The sequence below is a fragment of the Chrysochloris asiatica genome, unplaced genomic scaffold, assembly GCF_000296735.1.
Source record: "Chrysochloris asiatica unplaced genomic scaffold, ChrAsi1.0 scaffold00087, whole genome shotgun sequence".
NCBI lineage: Eukaryota > Metazoa > Chordata > Mammalia > Afrosoricida > Chrysochloridae > Chrysochloris > Chrysochloris asiatica.
In genome coordinates, this window is record NW_006408605.1 from 12,808,824 (window position 1) to 12,826,499 (window position 17,676).

The window sequence follows — 17,676 nt, forward strand, 5'->3', positions numbered from 1 at the left end:
ACATCCATTTCTTTCCTTTTTAATAACCTTTTGCTTCATGTCTGAAGTTCTGGATGTTATTCCACTTATCTGATATTCAGTCATCAGTGTTTGATGAATCAAATCTGTTCTTGAGATGGTTTCTAATTTTAGGTCCTGAGATTGTTTCTAAATTTCACACGTAGCAGTTTTTAGCTCTCTCATCACAAATCTCTTGTTATCTTTGTTTGGCTCGTTGATGCAGCCTGAACATGACAGTTTACTATTGCTCACCTCTTTATTTGTACCATTTTTTCACAAAAGTGCTTCATTCACTTTTAGAAAATATTTTTATTACCCTGCTTTAAAGAAGAGCTCAAAAGATCATTGGTGCGATTATGACATTTCTACAGAACTGCTATGAAGTGTAAGTGTAGTTTCCAAAAGATAGCATCAGTCCAGACAACCTCTTCTGTTCTTTGGAGAAAGAAGTCCACAAATGACACATTTTATTTGAAAATATTGGATTTAATAGAAAATATCACATTGTAAACAAGTCCATTAACGCATTAGATTAAAACAGAATGACAGTACAATCACATATAAAAGCTAAAGACGAAACACTGATGCCAAACACAGCACTTAAAAGAGGTCTGAGCCAGTCTCTGAAGGTCTTTCTGGAAGCTGAGGAAGCAACCTCAAGCAGGCACAAAACCAAGAAGAGAGCACCCACTCCACAGATGCTCAGGAGAGTAAAGAGAAGGAAAAGCAATATCCTTCAGCCTGTGCTCAGAAGATAAGTCTACATGGAGAAAATGGCCCTGTTTCCTGATGTTCTGAGACCATCAGACCACACCACCTGGTTATCTTGACTGAACACTAACACTGAAATGGAGGCAGCATCTGTTACACCAAGGGACTACCTTTTACTGAGTGTAGAGTGAAAGAGAAGAGCCATAGTGAGACCTTTAGCAAAAACCACATGGCTCTGGTGGGAAAAGGGTTTCCACCTTCCTCTTCAGAGGGGCCACAAGGGAGAGGCATTTGACGTATCTGGGACCACTAGGGAATCTGGGTTCATCAGCAAAGGTCTACTCTAGACCAGTCCTCCCAGTTCACAGAAAGGTCAACTGTGACAACAGAAGGAACAGCTGGGGTTGGAGGAGGAGATACAAGGTTTTCTTCTATCACACTTGTTACTGACCAGGAACTGCTTCCTCATACTGAATTTAGATGATGACAGAGTTTCCAGGACAGCAATTCTCAAGGGCGCAAGCCTGCTTCAGAGGGGCTCTGGAAAGGCTGGGTCCCACATAACAATTGCTAATTCCCTCCCATTTGAAAGGCCATGTATGTAATGACAGAGGCTCCTGACAGGAGTGTGTTGTGCATGTAAACAGTGTCGGAGGCAGAACTGAAGGTTCAGACCCCTCATCTAGATGTGGTTTAGGGTAGAATACGTTTTTCAGAGATTTTTTTTCTGATCCAGTTATTCTTGTAGTTAAACTCTATGATAGACTCCAAACTTCATAAACAAAAATTAGCCCACTTATTTGGAGTAACAATACTATACACAAAAGGCATACAATTCTGCTATAAGACAATTTTCAGAAAGACTTGCACGGCCCAATGAGGTATCTGACCCTCGTTCCAGCATAGGCTAATCACTGTAGGGTTTCTTGGGAGGCTCAATTTTCTCTTTCATACTGTACAAGGGGTCCACCAACTTGCTATGAACAAGCATTAAACCTACAAAAATTTAAAACACTGGTTAGCACAGGCAGAGTTCCATGATCAACAGTAACACCCAGGAGGCTCTCAAATTGTTCTAGTACTGATATTCACCTTTTCTCTGTGACCCCCAAATGACAAACCCCTGAAAAAAAATTACTGATCCCAATGAGTGCTACAGTTCACAGCACCTTTGTACATTCAATCACTAGGAGAGAGATGGGTAGTTAAAGGTTAATTGTTTCAGCAAAAGGGGCCCTGGTGGCACTGTGGCTTAAGCTAACTGCAGGGTCAGTAGTTGAAATCTACCAGTTGCTCCAAGGGAGAAAGATGAGGCTGTCTGCTCCTGTAATGATTTGTAGTCTTGGAAACCCTATACAGAGTCACTATGGGTTGAAACTGACTCAGAGGCAAGTTTGGCTTTTCAGCAAAGAAACTAATTCCTCATACCTGCTTAGTAAATGGGAATTTTCATGTAAGTTTGCTTACAAGGTAAAAAGATTGTCATGGTATCTCTCTGGTTCAGTGCCTTGTCGAGAGAGGAAAGGTCATATGAGGTCTGGAAGGCAGACCCTGAAGTTCACTGTCGTACAGTTCCTCTGACACTAGAATCAGAGGTGATTTTGTGCAACAAACTGGGAGGAGGGAGGTGTCACATGAAATTATGTATGTTTCAAAATAACAAGAAAGATCGAATTTTAAGTAGGTGCCTTTTAAATAAAAGGTCTGGGGAGTTGAGGCAAGATCATCACATAGCCCTTGGACTAGAGCTTTCATTTTCTACTCCTCTTCCTTAGAGAAAACAGATCTACAGAAATGGATTCTTGCAGTTATGGAAGAGAAAGCATGACTGTATATTGTGAGATGGTGGTGGCTGTTAAGTGCTGCTGAGTCAGTTCCAACCCATAGCGACCCTGTACATGGTTTCCGAGGAGCAGCTGGTGGGCTTGAACCTCCAACCTTGCCTTGCAGTTCAAACTGACTGCTGTCCAGCGCATTAACCCACAGCGCCACACCAGGACTCCGTTGTTAGAATGGTAGGGCTTGATTTTTATTAAAATCACAGTGCCTGTTAAAATGGTGAGAGCATGAAAGCTTAGGTAGGCCCAGCCCTCCCTCACCTTTGAAATACTTGACGGTCTTCACTTTCAGCTCCAGGGTGGCATCCTCATCGCACACGAAGATAGTGCGGGGATGCTGCTGGAAGGCAGACACTGTCCACATGTGGCTCACGCCCTCCTCGATTGCCTTGTACAAGGCGAATGCTTTGTGAGCACCTGTGATGAGGATCATCACCTAGGGACCCAAAACAAGGCAGCAATGGAGAATGGGCACTGGAGCTGGGAGCCCAGACCCCTGGATTCTAGGCAGGCACCCTGAGTGGGTGTAAGGGCTCTTCATTTTAACACATGCAGCAAGAAGTTGCATGATACCCTGTGCACAGTGCCCCTCGTGCTTTTATCCCACCACTGAAGTAGCATCATTACCCTCATGTCCTACGATAAGGAAATGGTTCCCTGGGACAGGTGAGTTTTCTCCAGAAAGGCTGCCCTTCATTCAGTTCACCAGTCAACCTGCGGGCGCTGTTGTGGCTTAGAGTGATGCTGTAAGGCGGTACTGCTTTTTGTGTAAGTCAAACAAAGGCACGGGCTTCTCTGAAGCACTGACCCGAAAGACCTTGGCTAAGTTTCCCACACTGTAATTCATGGAGTTGTGAAGAGGGTTTTACTGTCCTTACTTTAAAGGATAAGAAAACAGAGACTTCGAAAGGATGTGACCCTTTAGCAATCCAGAACTCATTTTAGAAAACAGTGTCCTGATTTCTGACCCCAGGTCCTTTCCCAAACCATGATACATTCATGTGGTAGGGACGGACCTCATGTCCTTTTTGTAAGTTGCAGGGCTAAAACCAGCAGAGTGGCCTCTCTACTGATTCAAGGTTACCCAACAGAAATCTAGCGGCCACCATTCATCTCACAAAGTTCACTTTGAACAGGAAACTCTCATTGATTTAGATGCTTGCTTATAGACCTGGGCTATGAAACTTGAAGCTAGACTTGTAGCTGCTTCCCCTGAGTACATACACCTCAGAAAGGAAGATAAAATGCTTCTAAAATTCTAATGAAAAGACATTGTAACCGCAAAAAATTCAAATGATAACTTTCTAGGAGGCAAAACCTCAATTGGGTTCAAGATACAATTACACTTCGCTCACTCTGCCAGGTTTACTAATCGTAGATCACTGGGGTATAACCACATGTATCCCTGGGTGGCAGAGGGAGCTTCCTTTCACACAGTGACCATCACCAACTACATGGAGCATATACCTGGGCAAGTACAAACTCATATGCCAGTGTTACTGGTGTTGGGCAGCTATTTGACCATACAGGAGAAGCCAGTGAGTCTGGCTTCCTGGGCAGTCCCGGGCATAAAACAGGAAGCATTCACCTCACACTGGTTACAATGGTTACCACCTGGGCAGTCCCAGGCATAAAACCAGAAGCATTCACCTCACACTGGTTACAATGATTACCACCTTTGAAGAGGAGGAAGACAGTGGCAGGAGTCAGCTGGGATGGGATTTCAGCCTTCTATATAATGTCTTCAGTTTTACTAAGAATGTACCCAGGTGGTACTTATAAAATTAAAAATTAATACAAAACAAAACCCTTCGCTTCAGCACCAGATCCCACACCCTTACCTCTCTAGCTTCCATGACGGTGCCAACACCCACTGTTAGGGCCATGGTGGGCACCTTGGAGAGATCTCCGTGGAAGAACCGAGCATTGGCCAGGATGGTGTCCATAGCCAGTGTCTTCACACGGGTCCTGGACACCAGACTGGAGCCTGGCTCATTGAAGGCGATGTGTCCATCAGGGCCAATACCTGCCCGGGAGAGACAGCCAGGGCAGCCCTGTGAGTGCCAGACAATCTCAAGAATAGATCATCTCTTCTTCCTCAGCTAGGATCGGAAACAATTCCTGAACATGTCTCATTTCCACCCTGGGACCAGGTACACCTTCAGCATGTGACCTCTACCCCATCTTGATCTGAGACATACAACGATACTATTAACCTGCTACCACTCAAAATGATGAGGAAAAAAACGACTCCAAATAGTTCTACTAAAAAGGAGCTCTGGTAGCGTAGTGGTTACGAATCGGGCTGCGAACCGTGAGGTCAGCAGTTCGAAACTACCAGCGGTTCCATGGGAGAAAGATGAGGCGTTCTGCTCCCGTAAAGATTAACAGCCTCGGAAACCCTGTGCAGGGTTGCTATGAGTCGGAACCGACTCCACGGCACATAACAACAACAACAACAATCCCAAATGATCAGAGTAGAACTTCTCTGTCCTTCCTGTTTGTGGTTAGGGAGCTTTGCTTTCAAGCAGAGTTTCAGTGAATTAAACTTACACAGGGCCTGGATAGGGGCTGTAAAATATATACGAAGATAGCAGTTTGAGGACTAAGGTATGCCTAACCCAAGCCATGGTATTTTCAATAACCTCAATGCATGTGAAAGTTGGACAGTGAATAAGGAAGACCATTTTGAATTATGGTGTTGGAGGAGAATAGTGAAAGTGCCATGGGCTGCCAAAAGAACAGATCTGTGTTGCAAGTGCAGCTAGAGTGCTCCTTGGAGGCCAGGATGGCCAAACTTCATCTCTCATACTTCGGACATATTGTCAGGAGGGACCAGTCACTGTAGAGGGATATCATGTTTGGTAAGGTGGGGGGTCAGAGAAAAAGAGGAAGACATCCAGCGAGATGGACTGGCAAAGTGGCAGCATCAATGGGCTCAAGCGTGGCAACAATTGTGAGGTTGGCCCAGGTCCAGGCAGTGTTTTCGTTCTGTTGTGCATAGGGTTGTTAAGAGTCAGTACTGACTCGATGGCACCTAACAACAACAGGTTTATACAGTCAGAACAAGGAGTTCCTAGCCTCCTACACTTGACCTTGAGTTAATACATCCAAAAAAAACCCAAACCCACTGCTGTTGAGTTAATTCTGTCTCACAGCAACCCTATAGGATAGAGTAGAACTGCCCCACAGGGTTTCCCAAGGCTGTCAATCTTTATTAAAATAGATTACCTGTCTTTCGCACTGGGAGCAGCTGGTAGGTATGACCCACTAACCTTTTGGTTAGCAGCTGAGTGCTGTAGCACTGTGCCACCAGGGCTCCATTACTTTGAAATGTAAAGTGCTGTTGAGTCATTTCTGACTCACAGCGACCCTGTATTCTAAGTAGTGGCTGGTGAATGTGAACCACCAACCTTGCAGTTTAAATCGACCTTGCAATCCAGTGCATTATCCTGCAGCACCACACCAGAACTCCTTGAAATGTAGAAGAGTTAAAAGCAATAAAAGGAAAGTCCTACTTTACATGCCTGTGGGTGACAAGAGATGGAAATGTAAATGGGCAGCCCAGAGTAGAGATAAGAGCACAAAGCTGAGAGGCAGACGGCTCAGGTTCCTGCTCACTGTCTAAATGAACTTGGACAAATCACATAACTTCTTTGGGGTTCAACTGGCCATTGATAAATACACGGGTTGAGTGCAGAACCTTCTGGAATTTGATTTATGGATCATCACTGATCCACAAATTCTGAAGGCTATGGAGTACATACAATAGAATCTCAAGAGTCCAAATCCAAACTTGTCAAATCACAGACAAGGTACCAAAGGACAAAGAGGAGATGCAGAAGATCACACATCACTGAACTGCAGCGTGGGGGCCAGGAGCTAGGGCTCCCACTCTTGTGGTGCTTTCCTTGCCTCCACATGTTTTGAGAGTCCCCCACTGTCACTAGCAGACACAGGAAGCTAGAATCATACATGTCTTGTCCTTCTTCCCATGTGTTCCAACCAACCAGTTTTGGTCTAGCACATGTGCTACCAAATGCCAAGCTCACCTCCAACAAACAGCTCAATCCCACCAGCATCCTTGATCTTCTCTTCAAAGGCATCACACTCAGCCTGCAGGTCGGCTGCATTCCCATCCAGAATGTGGGTGTTTCCTGGGTCAATGTCAATGTGCTTGAAGAAGTTGTTCCACATAAAGGAGTGATAACTCTCAGGGTGGTCTCGAGGAAGGCCTAAAGAGTCAGGGTCAAACTCTGTCACACCCAGGCTGAGCCAATGGAGATGCCAGGATGCCCTCAGACCCACTGAGGTGCTCCTAGGGAGTTGCCCATCAGGTGACCCTGGGCACCAGCCCACTAAACCCACCACTCAGGACAGACTAAACTGGTGTCAAGTTTCTACCCAATGCCACCACCTGTGACCAAGGAACTGGGGGGCCATGTGAATTCCTTCATTATGATCTCCCTTTTACACAGGTTGGTTGGTGGCTGGGATCACTCACTCTGTACTTCAGGAATTAGCCTAGACAAACTGGGGCTGAGCTGGATCCAACCAGAAGGGAAACAGGCAGACACCTCTTACCCTGTGCCTCCTAATCCATCATTCACACTCTTGTGACCAGCTCAGCCTGAATCCTAAGCTGAATCCCATGTTGATGGAAAGATTATCTCTGGACTTCCTAAAATTGATTTCTTCAGCTAGGAAGAAAACCAAAAGAATGTTTAAAGTGAAGCTAATATAAAATGATGGGAATTGGGGGAGATGCTAAAAGTTCAAGATACAGTTTTTGAGCAGAAAAGTAAAGAACGTCAGTCTCAGGTCCCCTCACCTTCTCCCCCACCCCTCCATCTACCAGACAGAAAGGAATGCTGGAGGGTAAGCACTGTAGAGAAAGTCTAGACTCGGGGACATGCCTGAGCCATGGCGCTATTTACAATCACTTGTTCCAGGAAGAAACAGATGGAGTTAAGGGAAGCAGAGGAGAAGGAAATAGTGTAATAGTCATAGGTGCTTACAAAGCACAAGGGGCTTCTACTTCTACTACATCTACTAGGATACCATTTAGTGATTATAATCTATGAGATCAGCTTTATTAGCACCTTTTTAAAAAAGCCAAGTACATGAAGCCATGGACGATACATACGAATAACTAAGCCTATCATCAGTTGTCACTGGCTCCAGGAGACATGCCCCTTCCTCTCTAGGCCTTGACTCACCCACATACTCATCCATGTTGAAAGTCTTCACATATTTGAAAGAGAGGTCCCCGTTGTTGTAGTATTCAATAAGCTTCTTGTAGCAGGCAAGTGGGGTGCTCCCTGCAAGAGAGACCACAGATAGGAGTGTCCCTGCAGCCCATAGCTTCTGGGTGCCCTCTGGGTGCTCAAAAATGCATCAGGGTGGCTCTGCAAGAAGAGATCTGAGAGAGACAAGTCACAGCTGAAGTCCTGCCCCAGTGCTCCGTCCCAACTGGCACCCATGAATTGTGTGGTCAATGCCCATTTCCCCACTAGACTGTAAGCTCCAGGAGGACAGGACTGCCTGCCTTGTTCACTACTGAATCCCCAGTGCCTGGCACATTGATGACTGAAATGACCGTGATTAGTCACTGAGTGAACACCAGGCTTGATTATGGACTATTATGAGTGAAGAACAGGGACCTGTGATGGGGATGGAGGAGCAAAAACAGAGGAGCTGCCCTGGGTGAGTTCCCTTAGATCAGAGTAAGCACAGGCTCACCTTCAGGGTTAGGGTCAGGTTTCCTGAGGAACAGAAAATCCCAAACTGAGTCTCAATGTCATAAAACACACACACATTTTTAAAAGGCAGGAGGACAACTACAGATTAAAAGATTTTAAAGATACATGAACCTTGCCTGGATATGGGATTACTTTACCAAAAAAAAAAAAAAAAAGTTATAGATGTATGTGAGAAAATTAGGAACATTTAAACATAGTCTGTACAGTAGATATTATAGAATGATGTTTTAAGTGTGATAATAATATAGAATATCCTTATTCTTTGGAGATACAAAGGGGCTTCAAAAAGTTCATGAAAAAATTCCATTACCTTTTCATTCCATTTTTCCACAAACTTTTTGAAGCTTCCTTGTATGTACTGAAGGATTTTGAGGTTCCATGTGTTTGGAATTTCTTCTGATCCAGAAAAAAAAAATGTGTGTATCTATGTGTGTGTATAGACAGAACGTGAGTCATAGGAAAGTAAATGGGCCCAAACGTTAACTAGCGAACCTAGAGGAACGGTACCTGGGCGTCCACTGCACTATCCTGTCAACTTCTTTTGAGTATTTGAAATTTTTCAAAAAAAAAAAAAAAATGGAAGAGACTAAACCTCACCCAAATCAGTGTACATCACTCCTCTTTTCAAAACCCATCAATGGCTTCTCATTTCACTGAGTGATAATGGGTCCTTCTGAAGGTCCTATAACCTGTCTCCTGGCTAGCCCACTCTCTCCTTGTCACTCATCCTACTCCAAGCACATGCCCACCTCAAGGCTCTGCTCAAGCTCCTCCTCCTGGCAGCAATGCCCCACCTTCAGGTATCTGCATGGTTAGCGCTCTCACTTCAAAATCACTAAAGTATCACTTTCTTAGAGAGACTGTCCCTGTTACCATATCCAATACTACAACCTTTGGCCCCTGCCTATTGTTGTTCAGTACCATCCAGTCGGTTCCAACTCACAGTGTGACCCTATATAGGGTTTCCAAGTAGCAGCTGATGGGCTTGAATCACCAACCTTGTGGTTATCAGGCCAGTGCTTTTCCTACAGTGCCACACCAGGGCTCCTGACCCTTGCCTAGACACTCCTTAACTTCCCTGCTTCGTCTTTCTCCTTAATTCTTATCACCTACCTAACATACACTATATTTTGATAATTAACTTGTTTACTGTCTATCTCTTCCACTTACAATTTCTGTTTGAGGAAGGCAGGAAATTGTATCTTTTGTTCATTGCTATATCCCTAGCACCTACAGCAGCCTGGCATACAGTGGGCATTCAATAAAGATCTGTTCTCCCCAACCCACCCAAAACAGTCAGCCTCTTCCTGTGACAAGGTGGCCTTAGCTAGACCACCACCATGTTGAGGGGGCTTCAAAAAAGTCATGGAAAAATTTCATGACCTTATAATTAAAATTTTCCATGAGCTTTCTGAAATCCCCTATTAGCTTTCCTTGTTCTGCCGTTTTCCAAACCTCTAGCTTCCCATTCATTCTGTGAGCTCACTAATATTTAGTTAAGTTACCTGGAGTTGGTTTTTGTGGTTTCCACACAGAACTCTGACAGGTGCTTCTTATAACAAAAGGAACGTTCCAAGGAGCCCATGGAAATACTACATTGGTTCAAGTGTGACAGGCCGGCAGATGCGGCTTCACTGTCTTCTGAGTAGCTTTGACGGTGCAGGGAGGCCTGGCTGAGAGGACTCCCATGGTCGACAGGAAAGGTGTGATTTCTTCTTTCTCCCCAAGCTCCCCTGGTTACCAGAAGTGGGGCTAGCTCCCACCCTCATCCACCCCCAGCGCAGACCCTGCTCTCCGGGAGTCCAGAGCTGCCATGGCTAGAAGCCATGCCAGTGTGAGGTAGAGGCCAGCTGCAGGGCTTTGGTGCCTGGATTCAGGGGAGCTCAGTTCCAGATACAAAACCAACAGAGGCACCAGACAACCATTTAACTAGTCACCCTGCTCCCAGGTTCCCTGTGGTCCTAACAGACACTGAAACCAGCTCCATCCAGGGTCTCCATGAACCACTTCCGGAATGAGTGCCCCGGGCACAGGTAACACCTAAGCCAATAGGAACTCCACTTAGGGTCAGGAACTCTGCTGTCACATCTCTTCCACAACCACCTCGTGAGCTCTTTAAATTGTAAGAACTCCCCACAGATTTCTCCCCCAGCCCCTGGTCCAACAACTGCACTGCTTGTTTTTACAAATACAACAACCTCACAATGCCCCGGAGACAATTTTAGCTCACATGAAGAAACAAGAGAGAATGGCTCACACAACTGGCCAAGATACAGAGCCAAAAGATGTTTTTGAGGAAGAAAAGGTAATAGAATTAAATGAAAAAGAATCTGAAAGAATGAGAATTAGGTTACCTTCAAAGAACCGATAGAAAGACTGAAGAAAACAAGGAGAACATTTAAAAAAACTTGAGAAGAATTCAGGAAAATACTACAAAAACAAACAGACAAAATACATGCAAATTTGGAAACAATATCAAAATGGCAATTAGAAATTGAAAAGATTAATACTAAGATCTCAAAAATGGACAATATACATTATTGAGTGGGCAAAAGAGTAGATGTGAAGCAACGGAAAGCTGAATTAGTAAGCTTGAAAATAAATCTTTCAATACTAGTATGCAAGAACAATCAGAAAAAAGAATGAAAAAATCCTCTTCGTGGTGGAACAACATACAGGTGTGATCAGAATTTCAGAACACAAAGAGGCAAGCACAGAGAAAATCGTTAAGAATTGTTGGAAGATAACTTTCCTAACATCATGAAAGACAAGATAAGCATACAAGAAGATAAATGAAGCCCAAACAAGATAGATCCCAAAAGAAAATCACCAAGATATATCATAATCAAAATTTCCAAAATCAAAGACTAGGAGAAACTCCTGAGAGCAGCTCAGGAAAAATGAAATTACCTACAAAGGAGAACCAATAAGACTTGGCTCTTATTTCTCAGCAGAAACCATGCAGGCAAGAAGGTAATGGAATGACATAGACAAAACTCTGAAAGAAAAATATTGCCAGCCAAGAACCAGCAAAACTGTCCCTCAATTGCAATGGCAACATTAGGACATTTCCTGATTAACAGATTCAAGACATTTGTAGTAATCAGACCAATTTTACAAAAAAAAAAAAATGCTTATGGATGTTCTCTGGATGGAGAACCAACAACAGCAGAAAACAACCTGGGATTACCGTACATGACATTACCACATAGCACTCAATCCAGATATAGAAGTACTTTAAGTAAAACAAACCTAAAAGGCTGAAAATAGGGAACCAGAGGTATCAATGTATAATGAAATCAACTACAAAGTAAAAAGAGGGAATAGTGTAGCTACAGAACTTCCATATGGCAAGAAAGTTAAGTAGATTTCAAGGTAACACAGAAGACTGTTATAAGTAGTTCATAAACTACAGGGTAACCTCAAAGAAAAAAAATACAGCTGCACAATAAAATAAAGAGGAACACCAGGAAGATGTAGTAAACACTGACACATCAGAAACGAAAATGACAAGAAAACCCACAAACAAAATGAACTCAGCATAGAAAATTATGTGGAACAAAGAATCGTAGGATCACACACAACACATCACAGAAAAATGATAATAATCAATTTTTACCTATTGATAATTACACTGAATGTAAATGGATCAAATTTACCAATCAAGAGATATAAAGAGCAAATGAGAAAACAGGATCCTTCGACATATCAAAAACATGGAGACAATCTAAATGCCAATCAACAGAAGAATGGTTAAACAAGCTTTGGCACATACACACAGTGGAATACTACAAAACGTTTAAGAATTATGATGAGTCTGTGAAACACCTCACAACATGGTTGAACCTGGAGGACATTACACTGAGTGAAATCAGTCAGTCACAAAAGGACAAACATTGTATGAGACTAATGCTGTAAAGTTTAAAAAAAAAAAAAAGGTTTTCTTAATAAAAGAAACAATCTATAATGGTTGGGGGGGTAATGGGAAGGGAAAATTATTCATGGGCTATTTAACATGTTGGAGTCCTCATGTGGCGCTGTGGGTTAATGCGCTGTTCTGCAAAGTTGGTTTGAACTGCAAGCTCACCAGCCACTTCTTGGAAACTCTACAGCATGACTATGGGTCAGAACCGACTCAATAGCATTTAACAACAAAGGTAACATGTTAACCTGGGTGACAGGGCAAGCAGTATACAAGGAGGGAGCAGAGGAAAGAAGGGGGTGGCAAGAGACACATGGAGGAATGCAATGGTTAAAGTGAATAGAGGTAAATGCTGTTAACTGTTGCTGCCTGGAGGGGATTGTAACCATGTAATGAAGCAAAGTATATGATCTGCTGAATATAGAACTAATGATCTGCTCTGTAAGCCTTCACTTAATTCACAATAAAAAGTTGGAAAAAAAAATACAAGAATTCAATTAAAAAAAAAAAAAAGTGAAGTTGAAGCTGATGGGAAACTAGGGTGGTGAGGGGGCAGGCAGGGGTTAAGCAGAAGCCCAGACTCTGACCCAGGTGGAGGCTGGGTCATTCCACAGTTTAAGGCAGGTGTGTGTATAGCTCCTGTATGGCCTGAGATTCTGTCAGTTTCACAGTGCTAGACAGATGCCATTCCTGGAAACTTCAGTGCAGGGGTTACTAACGTTGGCTGAAAGGCCTCATCTGGCCTGTTCCCTGTTTTTATACAGTCTACAGAATGATTTTTACATTTTTTAAATAATTGGAAAGAACTCCAGACAATTATTCTGTGATGTGAAGTTATATACATTAAAACTTCACTGCCCATAAGTAGTTTTATTAGCACACAGCCATACTCAATCCATAGTTTAAGAACTGGACCACAAGATCAGCTTGAACCACAAGGTCAGTGGTTCAAATTCACCAGCTGTTCCTTGGAAACCAACAGGGTCACTATGAGTCGGAACCAATTCAAAAGCACAACAAATGGCTAAGTTGAAAAGCTGTGTCATAGATTGTATGGCTAGCAAAGCCTAAAATATCCACCTTCTGACTATTTGCAGAAGAAATTTGAAGCCCTTTCCTCTAATAGATAGATAGGTCAGGTAGGGCCACATGGAAGTCTTGAGGCAAATCCACCCTACCCTGAAGAAATAGGACATCTGCTTTGAGAAGTGGGAGTCCATAGCTTTCTCTTCCTATAGAGACAACATTGTAATTTTTCCCAGAGAAACTAGGACTGTATTCCAGTTAGGTCCTTACAGAAAATGATTTGAGTGACTATCTGCTCAATTCTTTCAAGGAAGGTACTTAGGTAGGGCTATTGTCCTGGTGTGGCTCTGTGGGTTAATGCACTGGACTGCAAAGTCAGTTTGAACTGCAAGGGCAACGGTTTAAGCTCACCAGCCACTCCTCAGAAACCTCATACAAGGTCAATATGGGTTGGAACTGACTCAACAGCACTTAAAAACAATAACAACTCTAGAGGTTCAGAAGACAAATTAATTCCCTATATAAAACGGATACCCACTGCCATCAAGTCAGTTCAGACTCATAATAGCCCTACAGCACAGAGAACTGCTTATTCGGGTTTTGAAGGCTGTAAATCTTTGGGGAAGCAAGCAGATTCACCTTTCCCTCTTAGTGGCTGGTAGGTTTGAACCACCAACCTTGCAGTCAGCAGTATAATACTTAACCCACTGTACCTTCAGGGCTCTTCATTAGGGCATCAGAAATGACTTACAATGTGGCCTAAAAATGAAATTCTTCCTGCGTAACCAAGATCCATTCTGCTCCAAGTCTCTTCAGACATGGGTAGCAACTAAACAAAACCATTAGTAAACTGGGTCCTCTTGTTTGCATGTTTGAGGGGCACAGGAGGGCTGAATTAAAGCACTAGCATCTCAGAGGCCTCCTTGATATTCCTTGGCTGAGTCAGCCTATTTATCTTGGCCCCTGATACCACTTCCTACTCCCCATCCTTGGCATCCTTTCCAGCCCGTAACGCACCAGTGGGAAGACCCAGGGTGAAGTATTTGTCTGGCCCTGGATTAAACTGGATGATGCGGTTCCTGATATATTTAGCTGCCCACTCGCTGGCCTCCAAATAGTGGTCCAGGATGATGAGCTTCATCGTGTCCTGTAAGTGGGTGACAAAAGCAAGTCAATGGTTAAGGGTCAGGGATGGAAAAATGGAGGTATCGGAGTGGAGGGGGCAAGTCCCTCTCACCCAGCAACAACTCTCTTCTTAAGCTGTCAGAACTGGAAAAGGACGGCCCTGACTTTCATGGCACAGAATGAACAGAATGGATGGAGGGCTTCCACCAGCCATCAGGAGCACACCTGAGTTCTAACCTCAGTTCCTCTATCAACAACACGATAGCACAGATGTTAAGTGCTCACCAGCCACTCTGCAGGATTCTCTAAAAAGATTGTTGTTGTTAATTGTCTTTGAGTTGGTTCCAACTCATAGTGACCTTGTATCCTTATAGGTTTCCAAGGAGCAACTGCTGGATTTGAACCGCCACACCATGACTCCAAACTTGGAACCCTGTGGGGTAGTTTTACCCCATCCTGGTGTGGTGTTATAGGGCAAAACACTGGACTGCTAACCACAAGGTTGGCAGAAACCCTATACAGGGTCACTATGAGTCAGAACTGATGCAAAGGTATACGTCAACAGACTGTAGGATAAACACTGGACTACTAACCACAAGGCACATCTCAGAAACTGACTCAATGGCACACAACAACAATAACATATTGTAGGATAGATAAGTACTAGACTGCTAATTATAAGCCACACCTCAGAAACCCTATATAGGGTTGCTATGAGTTGGAACAGACAACAAGGGGTCACTATGAGTTAGTTTGGTCTGGGATTTGGAGGAACTTGGTCAAAGTTCTCAGAGCCGGTTTCCTCAGATAGTGAATACTGAGTAAGATAATGCATGTCAAACCCCAAACCCAAGCTCACCAGAGGGATTTTATAGGATAAAGTGGAACTACTCCATAAAGTTTATGAGACTGTAAACCTACCGGGAAAGCCAGCCTCATTTTTCTTCCTCCAAGTGGCTGGTAGGCTTGAACCCCAGACAAGTTAATTAGCAGTCCAATGCCTAACCAATACCCCCAGGACTCCTGACATGTATAGTTTGTTGTTATTGTGCCGCAGAGTTGGTGCTGACTCATAGTGACCCTGTATAGGGTTTCCAAGGAGCGGCTAGTCAATTTAAATTGGTAACCTTGCGGTTCAAACAGAACTTCCGGTCCAGTGCATTATATACCACAGTGCCACACCGGGACTCTGGCATGTATAGTACGTAGTAGTTCAAGCTCACCAGTTGCTCCTCGGAAACCCTATAAAGGGTCGCTATGGGTCGGAACTGACTCGACGGCACTAAACAAGTATTCACAATATTAGTTATTATTATCTTATAGCTCTCCCCAGTTCAAACGGCCTCTAGGTCTGATATTCTCTACCTCAAGTAGTGGTGGGGTCATGAATCACCTTGAGTCACTAGCGCAGGTGAAGAGAAGGGCTTTGTCCAGAAAGGTGCGCTCCTACTGACTCTCTTAGCTTTGTGAACCCTCTGTCCTCAGTTTCCCCAAATCACAACGGAGTAATGATTACAGCTTTGAAAGGAGGAATTTTATTCCCCCAAGCACTGAGGTCAGTCTGATTGCGAAGTCCCATCATAGAGTCATCCTGTACAACCTTTAGTGGGTAACGGAGTGGTCACCTCACGGGGATAACGATCTCACCACCCTTCCGGTTCCACGTGGGGAAGGGGCCTGAGCAGCTTGCAGGAGCGCCAGTCCCAGGGTGCCGAGACCCCCGCCCAGCCTACTAGGAAAGTCCCCAAGGAGGGTCCCCGGCAGTCCCGCTCCTTACTTACGAGGACGGCTGGGTGCAGCGACAGCTCTGGCAGTTCCGCCCCGCGCGGATCACGTGGCCGAAGGTCACGCGGCAGCGCCGGAGCCGCAAGCAGGGCTGACTCAGCGGAGCCGCCCAGCCGTTGCTCTTGGGACCGGACTCTGCCCCTGGCGCTGCTCGGGCCTCGGGCCTCGGGTCGCCCGCCCTTCCATCTGGGCCCCTAGTGACATGCAGGCCTGGAACAAGACCGTAAGAAACACACTCACCTGTAGAAGAAGGAAGAGGGAAACTTCGGTGTGGAAAGCCAAGCCCAGGAATGCAGTCTTCCGACCTGGGGCTGGGCCCGGCTGCTTTTATTGCTGGGGGTGGAGTTGAGGGTGGGGGAAGAAAGTGCAGTATTGCTTGCTTCCTTGTATTCTGCAAGGGTCGGCCTAGCACTATCTTCAGTTTCTTTGTTATTTATTGTTAACTGCAAGGTCAGTGTTTGGAATCTACCAGTCGCTTGGCAGAAGACAGATGAGACTTTCTGCTGCAACCTGGGAAACCCAATACAGGGTCAGACGGACTGGACGACAAAGAACCAACCAACAACCACAAAGTGCCTACGAGTCACTTCTGACTCATAACAACCCTGTATAGGGTTTCTGAGGAGTGGCTGGTGGGTTTGAACCTCAGACCTTGTGGTTAGCAGCCCAGTGCTTATCCTACAGCGCCACACCAGGGCTCCCTTTGTTATTTAGAGGTTAATGTCGTTACCTAGTTATTGCAACTTTTTGGTTTTCAGTATACCTGGATTCCCCGCCCCCTCCACTTTTTTATGAGCATCAAATGTCACACAAACTATACTAGAGAAAAAGATTTCCTCAACCCCGCTCCCAAATACAAACAAGATAATCACTGCTAACATTTAGAGTACCTTCTTAAATTGTTTTTCTGTGAATATACTTAATAGTATTTTACAGAAATGGTAACACACTATACACCCAGTTTACTAGGGGTCAGACACTTGACCATCAGACATGACCTAAATGCGCAGGATACTACCAAAAACGAATGTAAGAATATATTTATTATGAGTAAACATTATTTGAATCTGGCAGCCTCAACACCATGAAATGGGTCAGAGTTGTGTTAATTTCTCAGACAACAGCATCAGGGTTCTGGGTCTCTGGGTTGATTACTGAGTCACCAGGGACAAGCCAAACAGTTCAAAATACAGTCTCTAGTCTCTAGTTTTAAGGAGCCCTGGTGGTATGAGGTGAGATGTTAACGACAAGGTCAACAGTTGGAATCTACCAGCTGTTCTGAGGGAGAAAGATGAAGCTTTCTGCTCCCATAAAGATTTACAGCCTTGGAAATCCTACATAGGGTCACTGTTAGTTGGCATGACTCAGTGGCTGTGGATTTGGGTTGGGTTTTATGCAGCAGTTTTTGTTAAGTGCCTTGGAGTCAGTTTCAGCTCATAGCAGGGGTGGGCAAACTATTTTCTGCCAAGGGCCATTTGGATATTTATAACATCATTTGCAAGCCATA

At 44.4% G+C, this 17,676-nt stretch overlaps 1 protein-coding gene across 2 annotated transcripts; it reads right to left on the reverse strand.

The window, feature by feature from the left end:
• Positions 1 to 1,618: 1,618 nt before the first annotated feature.
• On the reverse strand, positions 1,619 to 14,400 carry GNPDA1 (glucosamine-6-phosphate deaminase 1). 2 transcript variants are annotated; one of them, XM_006866202.1, is made up of 6 exons: positions 14,277 to 14,400; positions 7,769 to 7,870; positions 6,602 to 6,784; positions 4,391 to 4,575; positions 2,811 to 2,985; positions 1,619 to 1,707 (listed from the first exon to the last, which is right to left on the reverse strand). In XM_006866202.1, the coding sequence occupies exons 1-6, from the start codon at positions 14,398 to 14,400 to the stop codon at positions 1,619 to 1,621; spliced, it is 858 nt and encodes a 285-aa protein (XP_006866264.1). The 2 variants fall into 2 exon arrangements, with proteins under 2 accessions (XP_006866264.1, XP_006866265.1); XM_006866203.1 differs by lacking the exon at positions 7,769 to 7,870.
• Positions 14,401 to 17,676: the final 3,276 nt, after the last annotated feature.

Excerpts from the sequence above, each read along its gene's own strand:
- GNPDA1 (XM_006866202.1), bottom strand. The coding sequence starts at position 14,400 with ATGAAGCTCATCATCCTGGACCACTATTTGGAGGCCAGCGAGTGGGCA. Across the intron at positions 6,785-7,768 it reads CAACATGGATGAGTATGTGG|GCCTTCCTCGAGACCACCCT; the intron begins GTGAGTCAAGGC and ends CTGACTCTTTAG. Across the intron at positions 1,708-2,810 it reads GACCGTCAAGTATTTCAAAG|GTTTAATGCTTGTTCATAGC; the intron begins GTGAGGGAGGGC and ends AAATTTTTGTAG.